General features: G+C 45.2%; 1 protein-coding gene across 5 annotated transcripts; it reads left to right on the forward strand.

Annotated features, from left to right (window-relative positions):
* Positions 1 to 615: 615 nt before the first annotated feature.
* Positions 616 to 18,435, forward strand: ACOX2 (acyl-CoA oxidase 2). 5 transcript variants are annotated; one of them, XM_041425849.1, is made up of 15 exons: positions 616 to 763; positions 1,549 to 1,814; positions 2,983 to 3,145; positions 5,764 to 5,915; positions 6,176 to 6,283; positions 6,975 to 7,094; positions 7,571 to 7,686; positions 8,084 to 8,256; positions 9,311 to 9,473; positions 10,221 to 10,411; positions 11,544 to 11,705; positions 12,650 to 12,755; positions 14,870 to 15,087; positions 16,786 to 16,915; positions 17,711 to 18,435. In XM_041425849.1, exons 2-15 carry the CDS (start codon positions 1,655 to 1,657, stop codon positions 17,771 to 17,773), a joined length of 2,025 nt encoding a protein of 674 aa, XP_041281783.1. In that variant the 5' UTR covers positions 616 to 763; positions 1,549 to 1,654; the 3' UTR covers positions 17,774 to 18,435. The 5 variants fall into 5 exon arrangements, with proteins under 5 accessions (XP_041281783.1, XP_041281781.1, XP_041281780.1 ...); XM_041425847.1 differs by having other exon boundaries at positions 626 to 763; positions 1,465 to 1,814; XM_041425846.1 differs by having other exon boundaries at positions 636 to 763; positions 1,449 to 1,814.
* Positions 18,436 to 19,142: the final 707 nt, after the last annotated feature.

The raw sequence follows: 19,142 nt of genomic DNA on the forward strand, positions 1-19,142 counted from the left end.
CCCTGACAAAGCAGTTTCCAGCACAGGTCCACACCGGCAGCACGGGCCCATCCATGAGCCGTGAGCAAGGGGCATCCTCTGCTGGATTCCTCTCCCGTCAGGCTCACCCTGCTGTAGCCAGGGTCAGCGGGGTGTGAGGGACGAGAGATCCCATCTCCTGCCCACCAGCCGCGGCAGGGAAGGTTCAGGACGGCCGGAGGTGAGGGAGCACATCCCCGTGTCAGGCTGTGAGTTCCCATCTCCTGCCCACCAGGGAAGGTTCAGGACGGCCGGAGGTGAGGGAGCACATCCCCGTGTCAGGCTCCCTCGGGCCCCGGCACAGCCCCGCATCCCGGCCCTGCACCCCGGACTGCCGGAAGGGCTGAGGGCAGTGCCGTGACACAGCTGGGCAAACGCTGAGAGCACGGCAAACCCCCGGGCAAGGAGCAGCGCCAGCCCCAGCGTGCTGCTCTCCACCCGGAGCAGGCTACCAAAACAATAAACCAAAATTTAAAACATCAGAAGGGCAGGGTGATGGAGCTGGAAGTGCAATCTCCAAGGCGCCAGCTGCCCTTAGCGGGACCAGAAGCAGCCGCGTTCGGAAGCGCAGAGCCCAGAGCGCCGGGGGCTGTGGGATTTTCCTGCCTGCAGAGGTCAGCGCTCCCCGGAACAGCCGCGGCCCGCGGCGCCGGCTCCGGGGACAAGGTCCCCGCACAGGGCCCGGGCGCCGCGGCCAGGCAGGAGGCAGCAGCCGGACGGCTCCACGGAGGACGCCTGAGACGAGGTACGTGGGGACTGCGTTTGCACGGAGAGAAAGGAATCGCGTTTTCCTCCCGCAGCCTCGCGGAACAGGAAGCTGAGGCCGAGGCGTGCCCGGGCCCAGCCCCGCGCTCCCCGTGAGGGCTCAAGGGCAGCGCCGCGTTACCCCGACCGTGTGGGCGCAACGCGCTGCCCCGAGGCTTTTCTCTCTGCAGCAAGACACCTTGGACTAAAGGCCCGAATAGCAGAAAAAACAGGAATTAATAACACATTTGCAGTGGTTTCCAGAGTTTGTGTTTATTAAAGTAATCTGATGCTTGGAAAGGCAGCAGCCTCTTCAAGGGAAAAATCTGGTTTATTTTCTACTCACCACGGCTTTTGTTTTTACTAGTGTCCTGCGACCATTCTCACTAACATGGGGTTAGGGGTTAATGTAAAGCTGAGCCCCAAGGAATGAGGCAGCACAGGCAGAGCCACCAGTGCCTGTGAGTCCTGGGCCAGAAACTCCCATAAACATTAACACAGCAGTGGGATATTGCAGCATTAACCTCTCATAGAATACTGCGGACAGAGTGGGAAAAGAAAAATATTTTGTTCTAAAATATGTCCTAAAACCTACAGTTTGATTTCCTTGAAGTGTTCTCATAGAATACTGGGGACAGAGTGGGAAAAGAACAATTTTGTTCTAAAATATGTCCTAAAACCAACAGTTTGATTTCCTTGAAGTGCCATAAATCTCCACCCGTCCATTGCAACGAGGACAGGATAGTGCCTAAATATTCACGCAACCCTTGTGTACATCTTGGCCAACCTACCAAAACCATCCTCGCTGTGCCAACGCCTCCATCAGGCATCCACTGACGGGTGCCAGTGCCAGAGGAGCCCCGGCCCTTTGCAGAGCAGCGCAGGCTCCGGGATGGCTCTGCTGGAGACCAGCAAGCACTCTGAGGGCTCAGTGCTCGGCAGCGTGAACCCCGACCTCGCCGGCGAGCGGCAGACAGCCTCCTTCAGCGTGGAGAAGCTCACAGCCCTGCTGGACGGCGGCGCAGAGCAGACACGGATACGGAGGGCAGTGGGTGAGTGACCCTTACGAGGCCCTGCTGGGGGCTGGCACACGCCATGCCTGTGTCCTGCTGCCCTGCTGCTCCTTTGCAGCACAGTGGGGTTTGTGCTGCTGGGCATTTGCTTATCCCCCATCTCTTTAAAAAGTGGGAGTGTGGAGCTGGAGTCTTCTCTTCATGTAAATCAATACGACTCCTCCGCAGCCACTCCTGCTGTCTGAAGCTTTTCCTCCTCCCTGCTCCCATCCCCTGTCTCTGGCAAGACTGGTTAAACTGGAATACAAGAACTGGGGGTCGAGCATCCATGTGTGAGGCAAATGCGTGCAGGGGCTGGTGCTGCTGTGCAGAAATGCACATCACGTGTGAACCACAGCCAGCTTTCCTCCTTGGCACGTCGGGCTCATCCAGGTGGGAATTTCTTGCGTGGGTTGGCTCAGCCAGGCTGAGCTGCTCTCACTCATGATGGGTGTGCCAAAAAATGACTGTTGCTCAGAAGAAATAGAGGAAAAAACTCTCGCTGCTGTCTCTGTAACTGAATCCATATTATACACCTACCAAAGGAAAACACCACAGCCACTGGGATTGCCCTCTTCACAGTGCCACTGGAGTTCAGTATAACATGAATAGACTCAAGGTTTTAAGGCAAAATGGACAAGGGAAGTGTTCACACTGACACAGAAACAGTGACTCTGAGTTGTGTAACAGTGCAAAGGGCTGGTAACATCCCGAGCAGGACACGCAGCAGGCTCCAGCTATAATCCACCCTCTGGCTAATGCAACTCACCACAGCCTGGGCAAAATGCAGCTCACCACAGCCCTTACTGTCCTCACAGCAGTTGGAGGCAGAGGGATCCTTGGCATCTTTTGCCAGAAGTCACCTCTCCCACCCTGACCAGGGAGGGTGCCTTACCCTGCAGGGTCACCATTTCCACTGAACAGATTCCTCTCTCAGGCCCACTCAGTTCCCCTTCTGCTTCCCCAAACCCCAAACTGCTTTTCAGAGTTAGATGTGACAGCCATGGGAGCCAGAACTGGCAAAACAAAACCTGCCTGCAAGCACCCTAAAAATCACAGCATCAGTATCCATGAGTCCAGTCCTGCCTGCTCTTCCCGAACACGGCTCGAGGCACTGCCTGCACTTCCCCAGCCCCAGGGGAACCAACTGTTCTGTGTTGCTTTGCAGTGGAAGCTATCGAATCTGACCCTGTATTTAGCAGAGAAAATCAGTATTTCCAGACCCAGAATGAGAGGTATGAAGCAGCAGTCAGGAAGGCTGTTCATCTCCAGAAAAAGATGCATGAGATGGGATGGACTGAGAATGGACCTGAATATAAATACATTTACAGGTGATTTTTTTTTAATTTATTTCTTTTTTTTTTAATGTACAACTAATTTTGTGTTAAAACCTTTGAATGCTAACAAGAATCAGCTTTAGCAAAGGCCAGGAAAGGCCAACAGCTGACAGATTAGGTTTGGATAAAAGTGTGCTGCAGGCTTTTACTTCAGCAGCACACTTGGAAAAGGGTACATTATGGTACATTACTGGGAACTTCTCAGAGAGCAGCACATGGGTACAGTGTGATAGATCACAGCAGTTCACAACCACAACATGAGATTTCCACTTCAACAACCTCCTTACTTGTGCTGCAGCTCTCATACCACCCCTTAGACATTTTTAAATGTATAACCAGAAGGGGAGGTGGTGCTGTTTCAGTTACATTACTGACTTCTAAATAAATTAAAGATTACATTTTGTGTATCTAGAAAACACATATTTTATTAAAGGGGGGAAAAAAAGGAAGAAAAAACTCACCTTAGTTTGTAGGCAAATGAGAATAAAGTATTTTCAGAGTCCTTTCCTTCAAAAGTTTTCTTAACACTTTGTGTGGGGTTGAGCTCCACATTTCACTTGCTTGCCCCTCCTTTCCCCCTTTGCTCAGTCAGTTCCTGGCCCAGGGCACACTGTCTGCTTGGTGGGGTCACATACCCAGCAGGAAGGTGCAAGTTCAGAAGTGTCACCCTGAAGGGCAATGCCTGTCCCTTACACAGCACTGCTGACGCTCAGAGCCAATTTTTGGCTTTTCATAGACTCATAGCACAGTTAGGGTTGGAAAGGACATTTAAAGGTCATCTGGTCTAGCCTTCTGCAATGAGCAGTGGCATCTTCAACTAGATCAGGTTGCTCAGAGCCCCGTTCAGCCTGACCTGGAATGTTTACAGGGAGGGGGCATCCAGCAGCTCCCTGGGCAACCTGTGCCACTGTTTCACCATGCTCATTGAAAATGAGTTCTTCATTATGTCTAGTCTAAATCTGCCTTCTTTTAGTTTAAAACCATCACCCCTTGCCCTACAGTAACAGGCCCTGTTAAAAAGTTGTCCCCATCATATGAAAGATAATTTTTTATGCTGAGCTCTTCACCACTTACAGTGAGCAGAACTAATGAAGGGGGAAATGTGCCGTCAAGAGCTCTTGGACCTGATCATTATATTCCCATTAAAAAGCAGCTCTCCACTGCTCTCTCAGAACAAAAAAAATCCCACCCAGGTGAGCTTTTTTCAGGCCCCCTGATGCCAAAGGCTGCAGCAGGACCAGCCCTGTGTTGTCCCATTTGCTGGATTAGGAGCAGAGCTGTCTGGCAGGGCAGCTCTTGCCTGATGGAACTCCAGGTGAGCACCAAGCTCTTGTGACAGAACCCTGGCTCCCAGTGCCAGGCACAGTGAATCACTCACACAATTTAAAATCCAGCTTTTCAAATTGCAGCTAAAGGAACGTTATTTCTGGCCAGGCTGCCAAGGATTCATTAAGTCATTTTCTGTTAATCAAAGCAATTTTCCTTTAACTTCTTTGTTCATATTTCCCCCCCACACTGTTTCAGCATGATTAATTCTCTCTCAGGGCCAGTATAAAAGAAAGGTCAGAGTCATTTGTTAACAACAGAATGTATCTGTGTGAAAGGAGATGCTCTCTAGAGCACTGCAGTAAAGCAATGTGCTAACAGCCACTCAGCTGCTGAGAACAGCACAGACACTTACTTGTACATGTACCTGTATCTGTGAGGGGATTCTACCTTGTTCTGAGGAATCCCAGGAAGAGGGATATAATTATATTCCTCATGTTTTCTTACTATTTCTCACACACAAAAAAAGCCTAAATAAATTTCTCATTTGCACCATGGAAATCACTGTACCCAAATTCCCATGCACAGTTTCTGGAATAGTGCTTTTTAGGCTGTATGCAGATCATGATGGCAATGGACCTGACCAGATAATAAACCAGGTGTTACTTGGATGTATTTGAATTTTTCCACAAGAAAATAACATCTCAATTCAGGAGAAATCTCCATGAACCCCAGTATTGTTCACTGACAACAAAAGGCAGCAAACAAACAGCAAAAAGCACAGCAGCAAACCCAACATACGATGGTATTTCTCCCGAATGGGAATGGGAAGGTTAAGGAGATCCAGGTCCCATATACCTACATGTGTAATTCAGTCTAATATGCCTCACAGTGAATTGCTAGGCTTTGGGGTTTTTCAAGTCAGGTGGTGTTTTATTCTTTCTTTTTAGTTGAGCCTCAAAATCTGACTTAAATAATCAAGAAAAAAAAATCGTATGAAGTAAAATAAAAATATAAAATGCTCACAGAGTGTCAGGAGCTCTGGAGATGGGTTGTGCTTTTAGCTCAGCATCTGCTGCTCAGAACAGATAATTCCTCCAAGACCAAGTGAAATGAGCAAGCAACACATATGCAAACTCTGTTATGAAAGAAGAGACAAAAGCAGCTTGGAAGGGCATTTTTCCTGCAACGCTGTGCTGATGCTGGGTGCTGGGCGAGGTATCACAAGGCAGAAATCAAAAGGCAGCAGGCAGTACTGTCTGGTGACCGCTGCAGTGCTGCTGCCTCATTCATCACCTGCCTGGAACTTCATCCCCTCAAAAACACCTCTTGTGCCTTCTCTGCAGGGCACTGTCCGGAGATGTCGCGTTCCTCCTTCACCGCGTCTTCATGAGAAGCATTTCAGTGCTGGGCTCGGACAAACAGATTGCCAAGTGGATTCCTCTCGCCACCCAGCACAAGCTGATTGGAAGCTACGCCCAGACTGAACTGGGACACGGTAAGGCTGGGGGGAAAACAGCTTTTCTCTGTGACACAAGCCTGCAGCCCAGATTCCCGTGGGAATTTGATTCCAAACTGTCCATCCTTTAGTGGGATGGGGGTGGTGAGTTCTTGTTCATGGCTCTCATCAGAAAGATAACCACAAAACCCTGATAACACCCACAAACAGCTTCCATGGATCCTTTGCTATCCCCATCCCTGTGATATGCCACGAAATAGATACATAGATAGATATTTGTTTAATTTCTTTTTTTAAAGGCACGTATCTTCAGGGTTTGGAAACAACAGCAGTCTTTGATACTACTACTCAGGAGTTTATACTGAACACACCAAAGATCTCTGCCATGAAGTGGTGGCCTGGAGACAGTAAGTACACACAAAATATCTTGGTTTTTGCCTCCTTCAGTTACTCCATCTGCCCTGGTTAAGGTCTGTGTTTGGGGGCCCAGGTGCTAGCAGAAAACTTCAATAAAATATACTCACATGGACAAGCAAGTAAGAGAAAGGGGGTTGTCCAAGTTCAAATGCCACAAAGGAACCACCATCATCTACAAAAACCCCTTGGGTTGCAGGCTGAAGAACTTCACTCAGGAAAGTTCCTGCCTCTGCAAGAATAAATCTTCTCTTCTTTTTAAATACTCAGGCAACCAAAAACTGCAGGGAGGTCATCAGCATAAAGGATTCGAGTCATCAGACAGTCTCAGCATAAAGGATTCAAGTGTGAAATTCTTTGCTCCCTTCAGGAACGTATTTCACAGAAAATAACTGGAGTCACTGCAACAGCCACAGCACTTCCCACTCTCACCATTACATTAGCTCAAACTGTTTATTTTTTCTCATATTCTGTTACAAAACTGTTAATCCAAGCCTCATAGGCAGCAACAGAGGCAGAATGATGGTGCAGCTTCTGAGAGCTAAGAGCAGGCTGATTTAGGTTTGCAGCACGCACTTATGCTGACCCATACCTAAGACCCAACACATTATTAGTACTGACCTCTCTAACTGTGTTTGTGCTGTACCTTGTCTTAAGGGAATGGGGCTGTTTTTCTTCTCACAGTGGGAAGATCAGCAACCCACACAGTGGTCTTTGCTCAGCTGTACATCCATGGGAAGTGCTATGGCATCCATCCCTTCATCGTGCAGATACGCAGCCTTCAGGACCATTCCCTCTGCCCAGGTAAATAACCCCAGACACTGCAGCACTTGTGCAGGTGCTTTTCCTATTTTGTCCTTAAATGTTTTCTAAAACATTGGGCCCAGGGCGAGTTATAACTGCCAAAACCAAGCCAAGAGAGATAGCCAAGGTGTAGTTATCATTAATCCCAACCTTTGGATCTGAAGGGAAATATAACATATCTTCAGCTATATCCAGACCAAGCCCTTGACATAAGCAGAAGCCTGGGCTGCTCTGAGCACCTCTGCATTAACAGCTCAGTTCTAACCCCAGCCAGCACAGATCCATCTGTCAATGGATCATGGAAACAAACTACTACAAGGCATCCAAATGCCTGTGTCACCCCTCGGGCAAGAGCACCCATGCTGGGGAAGAAGCAGAGCTGATCATGCCCTTCTTTTAAGGTCCCCATCCTGGCACAAAATGGGGAGCAAAAAGTTCAAGTGGAAGTAAGCAGGCTGTGTTTTCTCCTGCTGCAGGCGTAATTGCAGGAGACATTGGTCCCAAAATGAATTTTGAGCACATTGACAACGGCTACCTCCTGCTGAAGAACGTGCGCGTCCCCAGGGAGAACATGCTGAGCAAGTTTTGTGAGGTATGTGTGGACTCACATCACAAACTTGCTGCCAGACTCTCATTCCACAGCCAGAGAGACAACAGGGACCTGTCTAAATTTGGGACAAAAATCTTCCTTTGAGTGTCAGCAAGTCTCTGAGGTTTTACCAAGGGCAGAAGGTACCTGAATCCTAAATGAAAGTCAGCATCAAGAATTCCACATTCAGAAGCTGGGGATCATGGGGCAGGCAGAACCTACCTCTGCCACAAACAGTAAGAGTTTGTCTCTTCCAATGGATGTCTTTCATCCATCATACATAAAAGCCTTGTTTGCATTCAGTGAAGGATTTTTGTGTCCATTTTATCCCGTGCATAGCGATTACACATCCACAGTAGTACTGACTAAGGCAGCATCTGACAGCCTCTCTCTTCTCTAGGTTCGACCAGATGGCACCTATGTCAGACAGGGGTCACAGAAGATCAATTATTTCACCATGACGACAGTGCGCATTTCGCTCATTTCAGACGAGGTTCTGACGCCCCTCATGAAGGCTTGCACCATCGCCATCCGCTACTCGGTGGTTCGCCGGCAGTCCAAGCTAAAGCCTGGGTAATGCCGTGCATCCCGGTGGGAAGGGGACTGCACACGCCAGTTTGTATTTCTTCTCTTCATCTTATCTTTCAGCCCATCACTGGCTGATTTCCTGGCCCAGACAGGGCATGATAAACATGCTTCCCCATTATTTACATTAACGAGCTTCAGTCAAAGTACAAGAGAATGTTTACAGTTCTTTCCAAGATAAGTTTCATACTCTGAATAGGTCAGTGGCTCACAGAGGCCACTTATTCTTTTATAACTGGCCTTCCCCTGTAATCCCATAACTGAGCAGAATCCAGACAAAGTAGACAAGTTACTGAATTCTTATTTCATAGTGTCCTACTAGTCGATGCAACATTAAAATACCTTCCAACATCCAGAAATCTAATACTCAAACTTTAAGCACTGAATTGTATTCAGTGTTGAATCCCCATTATTTTTAAAGAAATATGTTAATTTGAATGGATCACAAAGATTTCCATTTAAATATCCTTTCAAAAGCAGAAAAATCCTAGTGAAAACATGGTTTTGTTCAAACAGAAACCAAACAGAAGAGCACAGCAGCTGAACTATTGTAATAACCAATTCCACTGATTGAAGTCCTAAATGTACCAACCACAGAAGTGATAAAGAACATCCAAAAACAGCTCAGAAAATTTTAAATAATTCAGACTCAAATATTTTCAGGGAAACATTTCTATGCACAGGGCCACAAAGATTCCATTTAAAAATCCAAAGTTTGTCAGGCTGCAATGCCACTGCCTTTTGTGGAACACTAACAGCTTGCTGTCCTTGAAGGCCTCATTCTCATCCTCTCCTGCAGTCCCTGTTGCCCTCTGTACTGACTGACCACACAGAGCCTTTTCTACAGTGTTAGGCGTTTTTGGGTTTGTTTCTCCAATAGCTCAGCAAGCTGGACAGATTTGCTCCCACACTGTCAGCTCAGTCTTGTCCACACATTGCTTCTTGGTAATGAAAAATGCCATTTTCATTCTGCAGCAGGTAAAATAACAGTAGGTATGCCCATGTCCACACTCTCCCTGCTTCATCAGCTGTCTTCCAACAGGGAACAAGAAGCAAAAATCCTTGACTACCAGACTCAGCAAGAGAAACTGCTGCCCCAGCTGGCAGCAGCCTATGCCTTTCATTTCACCAATGACTACCTGCAGGAGCTATTCAACAGGGGGTACAGAGAGATCCAAAGGAAGAACTTTGACATGCTGCCAGAGGTGAGCTGCAGCAGGATTAACTCATACAGCACTTCTGTTCCCTAAATGTTAAAGTATTTTAGCAAATTGGACAAGCATTCCTCTCACCACTAGAGAACTGGAGAAAGAGGAAGCACTAAGAGCTCAAATGACATGTCCCAGATCTGCAACCAGTCAGCAACAGCATTCACTGCACCACCCCAAACTTTTTGTTTTGGGAACCATTGCAGAGTGAAAAGTCCTTGAAAAGCATGTCCAAAACCTCGTTCCAAGTAGCTGGTGGCACAAAGCATTATTACACAACTTCATCTACAATGCGCACGCGCGTACATCTGAGCCAAAACCAAAAATGTGACTTTTTAAACAGAACAGAATATTTTGCAATTAGGTGCTTGAAATGAAAACACACTCTGAACAAAGGTGGCCAAAGCCAGAACTGGCTGAGAGAAGCCCAAAAATGCATAAACTGACTACAGTGAGCCCAGCAGGAGCATGTGCAACATCCTAGAGAGACACCAAAGGTCAGGCTCAGGGAACTGGGTGCTACCAGCATTCACAGGGGAACCTGACAGGGATTTCATGCCCAGATACTGCACAAAATTTAAAAAAGGAACTTATTCTGAGGATTCTACTGGTAATACTCTGCCTTTTTTCTCTCTTTTTTAACAGCTCCATGCATTATCTTCGGGTTTTAAAGCCGTGATCACTCAGCACTGCACGGCAGGAGCACTGGTAATACTCTGCCTTTTTGCTCTCTTTTTTTAACAGCTCCATGCATTGTCTTCGGGTTTTAAAGCCGTGATCACTCAGCACTGCACGGCAGGAGTGGAGATCTGTCTCCGGGCCTGTGGGGGCCATGGCTACTCCCTGCTGAGTGGACTGCCTTCCTTGTATACCAAAATACTTGCCTCTTGTATTTATGAAGGAGAAAACACCATTTTGCTCCTGCAAACTGCCAGGTAACAATTCAAATGTGTTCATCTAAAAGCCTGCCCCCTTATTTATTCAACCTTTACCACTTCTCCAAAACCAGTAAAACCAGCTACTCCTTTCTCACAGCAACATCTAAAAATACAGCTCAGGATATAAACTATTCATGCCTTTAGTCTAAGCATGGAAGTGTGTGGGAACTGGATTATCTCTTCTATTTTTGGTTTGGGGACGTATGCAGGTGCTGTTCTGCATAACCTCATTTTCCTCTTTGCCTGGTAGCACACAGCAAAGGTATTGCTGTGAAAGTTTTGTGGTTAATTTTTTAAGCAGCCAATGTGACAATGGTGCCATGTAATGCAATATTGGTAAAGTGGGGTTGATTCAGAGGAAGCAAAGTTGTTGGATACTGAAAGTGGATGAGTCATGCTCCAAGAACATCACTTTCCTCCAAACATGCAGACTTGTGATTATCAAGAGTAGATGAAATACAGGATAAACTACAGCTGCTTGAACTTTTAATAATGTTTGTTTTTACTAGAAGGAGAACACCAGGGCACTTCCAAGGGTCAGAGCACCACGTAGCTCCGTGCTGCCATGCAGACATTTCTGCACTCATTACTGCTTCTTGCAAGATCAACAGCAAAGTCAAGAGAAATGCTGTACCCTTTTAATTCCAGACCTGGTCAGTGTAGCTCATAGCAGAGGTACCAAAAAACTAAGGGAGTGGGGAATGCTCCTTGTGAACTCTCTCCAAAGGTCTCATGTGTTAACATAATGTGACTGTGTTGGGGATCACAGAGGGTAAGACCAAATCACCATTAAAGCTCCAGAGCATTGAGACTCAGGTTGCAAAGTTGATAATGTATCTAATCACTGCTGAGACTGCTAATAGCCACAGCAAGTTTCTGCTGAAAAAATTGTTATGGATTGCTGTAGTATTAAATAAAGCAGACACACCCCCCCAAGACCCACCACAGATGGGTTATTGTGAGTAACATACAAAACAAAGGTCATTACTTGTTCAAGTCCATTCTGGGCCACTGATGGGATGGGTCACACCTTGCTGCTCCTCACCTGAGCCCACTTTACTTTCTGCATGTCTATTTGCTGTGAGGAGATCACCACCATACCCTGCTCTGACTGTTACCCTCTTCCCAGGTTCCTGATTAAGTGCTTCATGGCAGCCAGTGCTGGCCAGCCTGTGCCACCATCTGTCACTTATCTGGCTGCAGTGAAACATGGGAAGTGTCCAGCCAAGAACAAGTTGGATTTTCTCAGTCCAGATATTTACACTGAGGCCTATCAACACGTGGCAGTCAGGTCAGTACATAGGATGGGAGACAGAATTTCTCTCTTTGACATCAGAAATGTGTTAAGAGCTCAGCTTCTTCCTTGCTTTAAAGGGAGGTAAAATAAAATAAGTTAAACTAGGATTGGTACCATCTGTTCCTGAAAAAGAAAAGGAAGGCTACACAGGATTAACAGCCATGTCAGATGTTCAGCATGGAACTTTCACACTCAGAAGTTTTTAAGCCATTTGCTACCAAACAACTACATTTCACAGCATTGGTGGCACAATTAAAGTAAATCCCAGACCACATCACTGAGTTGCTGTCCAATAAAATCTTTATTAGACCCTGAGCAATTCTATTAGAATCTTAAAATTTCACATACCTGAGAAAGTGATGTTTGTTTTCAGTTTACACATAGCAAGAACAGAGCCTCTCATTCTGTCTGTAGCCTTTCAACTGCACACATTCAGTAACTCAACATAAATAAAAATTATATCATGAGTGGTCTCAGAATTGTGTACACAGTTATGGACTGTATAGGTGCCACCTCTGAAAATCAGGTGTCATTGAAACCAGTGTAAAAACAGCCACTCTTCAAAAAGCTTCCTCAATGGGAACAGGATTTGAATCCCTATGTAGAAAAGGAGAAACATAATGTGACAGCAGTCCAGTATTACTGTTTGTTTTGCAAACTCTCCTTACACACACACAGTCCAAGAAAAGCTCAGCCAAACCCCTGGTAAACTTCCTTGGAAGCTGAGAAGGCAGAAATCCTTCAGGACCAGAGTGGTCTGGGTTCTTCTCACAATTTATACTTAGATTTTGCATAATCTAAGTTCACTCATACTGAGTGTAGATAACTCCAGATGTCAGAAATGCCAGTTTGCACTTCAGTCACACACAACTCCTGAGTGCAAATTCATGCATGTGGGATGCACATACAAGATGCTTTGTGCTTTTTCAATTTTCCAGGCTCACAAGCAGCACAGCAGCAAAACTACAGGACTTGATCCAGTCTGGAGTCAAAAAACACGATGCGTGGAACCAGTGCACAGTGCAGCTGGTGCAGGCTGCAAAGGTTAGCAAAATTTATCTGCTTATCTGATGTTTGTCTTTATGAAACAATATGCAACAGAAATGGCATGGTCAGCTTAAAGCCTCAATGCTGTTTATTGTTTCCTGTTGGCATCTAAGAGACTCCACAAACCATCACTGTGGGCTGCGTGGTGGAAAAGTTGTATTAAGAAGCAATTCCTTATCTGAAAAATGTGCTGTCTGTATAGGCCAGGTAGAAAAAGACTAGGAGAAGTGAAAGGGAGAAAAAAATACATTCACAGTTATGCTGCCACTACTGGCAGAATCAGACCTCCCATACCCTGCAACAAAACCCCACCATCTCCAGCCAACACTCATCTTTTTATAAGAACCCAGCATTTCTGGTGCCCAGAGGATTCTTCCTAAAGCCACTCCACTGAAAGCTGGTGGAGTCACAGCAAAGGATGAAACATGCCTGGTACTTCTTCCATCTGCTGGAAAGATAACTGCGGGGAAAAGAGTGAAAACCAGTGATAAGTGCAATGTTAACTACTGCTGAAAGATAAATCCAATTTATGAGAGATGCTTTCAGCTGAAATAGCATTGGGACAGCAGCATTTGTTCCCTAAAAGAAGGATGAATTAGTACAGAATTAAGCAGAAAAGAGGGGAGAAAAGCCCTTACTATTAATGAAAAGTAAATCTCTTGATAGTGCTGTATTTCCAAAAACCAAAATTCTTTTACTATGCAATTAAGTGCAATTCCACTACAGTTATGGTGAAGGCTTCCTTTCCTTTCCTTTCCTTTCCTTTCTTTTCCTTTCCTTTCCTTTCCTTTCCTTTCTTTTCCTTTCCTTTCCTTTCCTTTCCTTTCTTTTCCTTTCCTTTCCTTTCCTTTCCTTTCTTTTCCTTTCCTTTCCTTTCCTTTCCTTTCTTTTCCTTTCCTTTCCTTTCCTTTCCTTTCTTTTCCTTTCCTTTCCTTTCCTTTTTCCTTTCCTTTTTCCTTTCCTATCCACAACTTATTTTAACATCATTAACTATTTCTGAAGAGCCTAACATAAGCAGAGGCCTGGCTGTGGTATCATCAGTGCTGCTGCTAGACTCTTCAGAAAACAGGATCCAGGCCCCCAAAACTTCTTAAGTATTTCAGGGAGAGGAAAAGTCATCCAAAACCCTTGAATTTTCCCCATACCTTTAAAATTTTGATATACTGCTGCCTTTTTGGGGCAATTCTCTATTGTATTCTTATTCCATACCTTCCCTGGAGATTCACCCACACGTCTGGCATGGCAGCTCTGTGAACTGGCACCTGCCAGCTCTCAGCTGAGTGGCTCAGACACTGGGCAGACTCCACACAGGTTAATTGCTTGGGGGGCCACTCAGGGCCACTCAGCTTCTCAGGCAGGTTCTGCAGTCCACACTGGCCTCCACCTCTGCTCTTCACCATGGCAGCAGGAAAAGCTGCAGTGCAGGTGTGCCATGCTTACACCTGCAGCTGGCAGGGAACTGTGCAGTGGGGGAGTGAACCCACACAGATCCCAGCACCACCAACCACCCCCAGCAGTGTCAACATAGCAAGAGTCAGCTTAATTCATCTCCTCTGCACCTCTGCTAATATTTCTGTCATTTCTGAGTCAGACATTCTACTGGTGTGTGACCCCGAAATTACCAGTTTACGTAAAGCCACAAAAGTGGGAGGTAAATTTGGTTGTTTATCTCTGACAATGGTGTTTCCAGAGCTGAAGCCTTGTAGACACTGATCCCAAAGCACCATGAGCCCAAGGCCTTCAACAGAAGTTTTCTCCTGTGGATGTACAACCAACATTCACTTTCAACACAAGCACATTCCAGTGTGTTTCCTTCACAGAAACTCTTTGGGATATTGATCAGAACTATTTAGAATAAGTACCAGCATGATTTCTGAAGCAGTTTTCTGGAGTTTACAACTACCATGGTGTTGACTGTTTACACATTCTGTCTTCTGCTGTCGCTGTAAGCCATGAATGCAAAAGGCCTGGTCACCCAGCAAACAAAGGATACAGACTGGAGAAATGCCAGGGAAATGAAAAGGTTTTATATGCTTTGCAAGAACGTTTGAGTCATTTGGCCTACTAAAGTGTTTGATGTGCATTCACTGTTGATTGCATTTGTTTTCCAGGCTCACTGCCACTACATTGCAGTGAAAAACTTTGCAGAAACTGTGGAAAAACTCGAGACCAAGGCTGGCATCCAGAAGATTATGAAACATCTCTGTGACCTCTTTGCCCTACACGGGATCTTCTCAAATACAGGGGCCTTCCTGCATGATGGCTACACATCTGCAGCTCAAATGGACATGGTCACAGCATCCTACCTGGACCTCCTGGCTGTCATTCGGTGAGCTGCTTTGGCAGGACACACACAGCTATCCAGTTTATCCCTGTGCTAGATAGAAAAGGGTGCTGCTGTACCTATGGCAACATCTCCACAGTCAATTCACCTCATTCAGTTTTTGTTTGCAGTGCCTGGCAGTACTAGAAATTGATTGAAATGTCTACTCATAGCTTGTTTTCATGGCAAAACAGACTCAAGTGTCCAGCTCCTCTGCAATCTCTAAAGTTCTGTAACATGAAATCTTAAATTATAAATGAAGAAGTCATGAATACTTTCTACCATCTGCAGTAGAGTGAAAGCAGGAAAATATGTAGTCAGAGCACACTGGCAGGAGGCAGCCACAGCAACCCATCACACATTGCAAAATCTGCTTAAGCCACAGCTAATACAGCCTACTCTGTTGCCATGGCTGAGCTGCAACTGGTACCCAAACAATCCTGCCTACAGCTACTTCAGATGCATCTGCTCGACACCATTTATTACCAACTCTGAGTTCTGAGTTAAGGTTTTCACTTACCACAACACTCACAGAGGCTTTTTGACAAAGGGTTCAGCTTTCACTACTCTGTGCTGTTTGTTTAGAACATAGTAACTTGTGGTGCAGAGAAGTTGCTACTGTAGCTAAAATTCTACCTAAGCCACCTGGAGGGAAACAAGAACACACTATAAGCAAGGGCTGAACAGGGCTGAGCCAAACAGCAAGGGTTTTCAGAACTGATAACAGAATCTGAAATAAGTGATAAGCCTAACATAACATTTTCAAAAGCCTAACATGTTGTCTTTGGAATTCACTGCAATTTCTGTGTTAGTCCATGCCTTGTTAACAGGATTCAATAATGGAGTATTTACATATTTACAGTTAGTAGAAAGGATGTAACCACTCCCTGGTCTGTAGCAAAAACACAGCCTTTCCCAAACCTCAGACAACTCTTCTCCAAAGGAAACTGGAAGATAGAAATGCCCACATTTGAGCAAACTGCTTTTCATCCTGCTACCTCAGGTGTGAGGTACAACCAGCACCACTTCCTACCCCCAGCATGATGGAAGGATGAGGAAAAAGAAACCACCTCCTGCTTAGGAGATGCTGCCTGTGCTGTGGCTCTCCGTGCTGTCACACTGTCCCCTGGGCTAGATGGGCCCTTGGGTGGGTCAGGGTTGTTTTGCTCTTACAGATATGAACAGAAGAGCTCAACACCTCGTGATGAGATAATGGAAGTACTGAAAGGCAGATGAAGGTTGAAGATCAGCAAAGCAACTTCACATCAATCTAGTAGGAACCGTATTCCATTTTAGAAAAATGAAACTAAGAAAGACAAAAATCAAAAGAACAAACTGGTAGAGACTACTGAGAAAAAATCTGACATGTGTCCTGAGTTAGGGACGGAGCCAGGGTGAAGACCCTGCAAACACCCACTCAGCAGTGCAGACAACTCAGGGCATTAGTAGAACATCACAGAATCACAAAATTATTAGGGTTGAAAGGGACCTCTGGAGATCATCTAGTCCAATCTCCCTGCCAAGGCAGAGTCACCTGGAGATGTCTCTGAGGAATCAGAACGAGCAAGATTTCCTCCCGCAGTAAAGATAAGGAGGAAAACTGGCATGAGCTTTCCAGGAGAAACCTGGAAACTGCAGTTTATTTTCCCATCTTGCAAAGCAGTACCCTCTCAGTAACAGGAATGCCACTCCTGTGCTCTGTAGGAAGGATGCTGTGCCACTGGTGGACGCTTTTGACTTCACAGACCAGAGCCTGAACTCTGCTCTGGGCAGCTACGACGGGCAGGTTTACCAGCGGCTCTACGAGTGGGCTCAGAAGTCACCCACCAACCAGGTAGGGATGAACTGCAGCTGGGCAACCTCCACAGCAGCCAGGGCAGAAACTGCTTTTCTTCTAACAAAAGCAATACAGATAAGAGACAAGAGCTTTTAATTCCTCTTTGTATCACGTTGTACAGAATAAGCTAAAATAAAAGGCTTTTTAGGTATTATAGAACAGCACTAAATGCAGGGTATTTTCTATACACTAATGCTTCTACTAGTGCAAAACTTGGGGTTTTAAATGTTTAACCAGAGAGAGTATAAGTGTTAAACAAGGCAATTTGATCCTTCACAATCTTTAGAGATTTGCTTTCTCAATTCATACTGTGGAGCAATGTAAAAATTTTTTGTGATGTAAATGTGTGATCTTTAGAGCTTTGCTTTCTCAATTCATCCATACTGTGGAGCAATGTAAAAATTTTTTGTGATGTAAATATGTATTGCTGTGTTTGAAAACCCATTTGGCCTTGAGTGAGATTTTTACTGTGGTAATCGGTATCCCTCTGAAATTCCACAGCTGAACACAAAATTTGCCTTCAGCAAATATTCAAGTCCAAGCATATTTTCTGAGGTTAAACAGTATGCTGTCCCCTTTGGGATGAGTGTGGTGTGCTGGTTATGAAGGACAGCACATATAATAGGGAAAAAGTTCTTGCACATAGTTGAGGTAGCTTCTGGTTTGTTGGTTGCTTTTTTTTTTTTTAAGTAGTGCAGCTTTATGTATTTCAGAGATTGTTCTTAAGAAAAAAAAAATAGCCTTTCCCTTCTTAATTGCCATAATTCCCTTCCACATTCTCTTTCTGAACAGATGAGCCCAGCCTACGAGAGGTATTTGAAGCCACTTCTGCACAACACGCTATCGAAATTATGAAGAACATGTTCAAAGTGAAGGGCACACATTTCCTCCTGTTCTTTGTGCAGCAGTACATTTATGAAGCATCAGTAATGACTAATCAAAATTAATAATCAGTTGCTTACTTGCAGTTACAACAAGTATGAAAGATTCTCAGCCAGCCATTTGCAATTAGACAGATGCCAGCAGTGCTGAGTGGTACCTGCAGCTGTGAGACAATCTAGTCAGGAATGGTCCAGGGTTCACTGTTTTCTATCCTGAAGTGTCTTGACAGCATCAAAACTCTCTCATTTGACTTTCTTATTCTCTTTCTAAATCCACTATATGATGATTGAGGAAAAAAAAACCACCACCACACTGTGAACCCTCTCTCAGTGTGTTGTAACCATATAGTGCCTTCAAAAAACCCAAAACAACCAACTTTCCTGAAAAATCCATGGTGAAATCACGATCCTTTGTTTTTAGGAACAAGTTGTTCTCTTCAATCAGAAACTATATTAGAAAGTGCATCTGTTTTGACAATTAAAATAGCTCTTGATTTGCTCAGTACTGGAATATTCCTGCCTAATGAAGATGCAGACAAAGCTGATGCCAGCTCCAGTCTGCAGAATTTACCTTCCCATTAAGAGAGCTGCTCATTCCTATAAATCTTGAGCTCCAATAAAGTGCATTATTTGGAATACTGCTTCTCTAATTATTATACTTCATAATTATGGAAAGGGCAAGCTGATCCAGGCCAGTCATTAATTTGCTCATAAATTAAGTGTTGCAAAGAACATCTTGTGATTATAATTCAATGCCAGTTAACACGAGTATTTCTTACCACGTGTTGCAAGAAAGAAACAACTTTTCCTGAGCTTCTTCAGTTCTGCTTCTCTTCCCTCCTTGATAGCAAGAATAAAGCTCTCATTGCTGCCTCTTATTACGTAAGTCAAACGCCTGCAATGTATGAACAGGAAGAGACAAAATAGGACAGAGAAATACCCCCAAGACAGCCTTTAGAGCCAGATATGGGATGGAAAGCTCCTGCCTACGTGGGACAAGAACTTCATGGGAAAACAGGATCCACTCCAGGAAACAGATACCAACTCCCTTACTGCCTGCTGCTACCAAGTTAGATCATAACCAGAAATTCTGTTAATAACTATGACCAAGGGACCAGGATAAGTAGAAATGTCTGTATGAAATTGAGTAAAGCCACAGAATTTGAGTGCCTTGACTCGAACATAACTAGAAAAAGCATTCTGCAGTTAGAATTATAAAGTCACTACATGAAGTGCTGACAAACCAGGCAACTCTATCAGCAGCTACAAGTATTTAGGCTTTGTGTTCCCTCCATCCCTACCCCTTTAGCCAGTACAAATATTTGCCATCTTTCTATCAATCT

Source organism: Onychostruthus taczanowskii, unplaced genomic scaffold, assembly GCF_017590055.1.
Source record: "Onychostruthus taczanowskii isolate IOZ18803 unplaced genomic scaffold, ASM1759005v1 scaffold9, whole genome shotgun sequence".
Classification (NCBI taxonomy): domain Eukaryota; kingdom Metazoa; phylum Chordata; class Aves; order Passeriformes; family Passeridae; genus Onychostruthus; species Onychostruthus taczanowskii.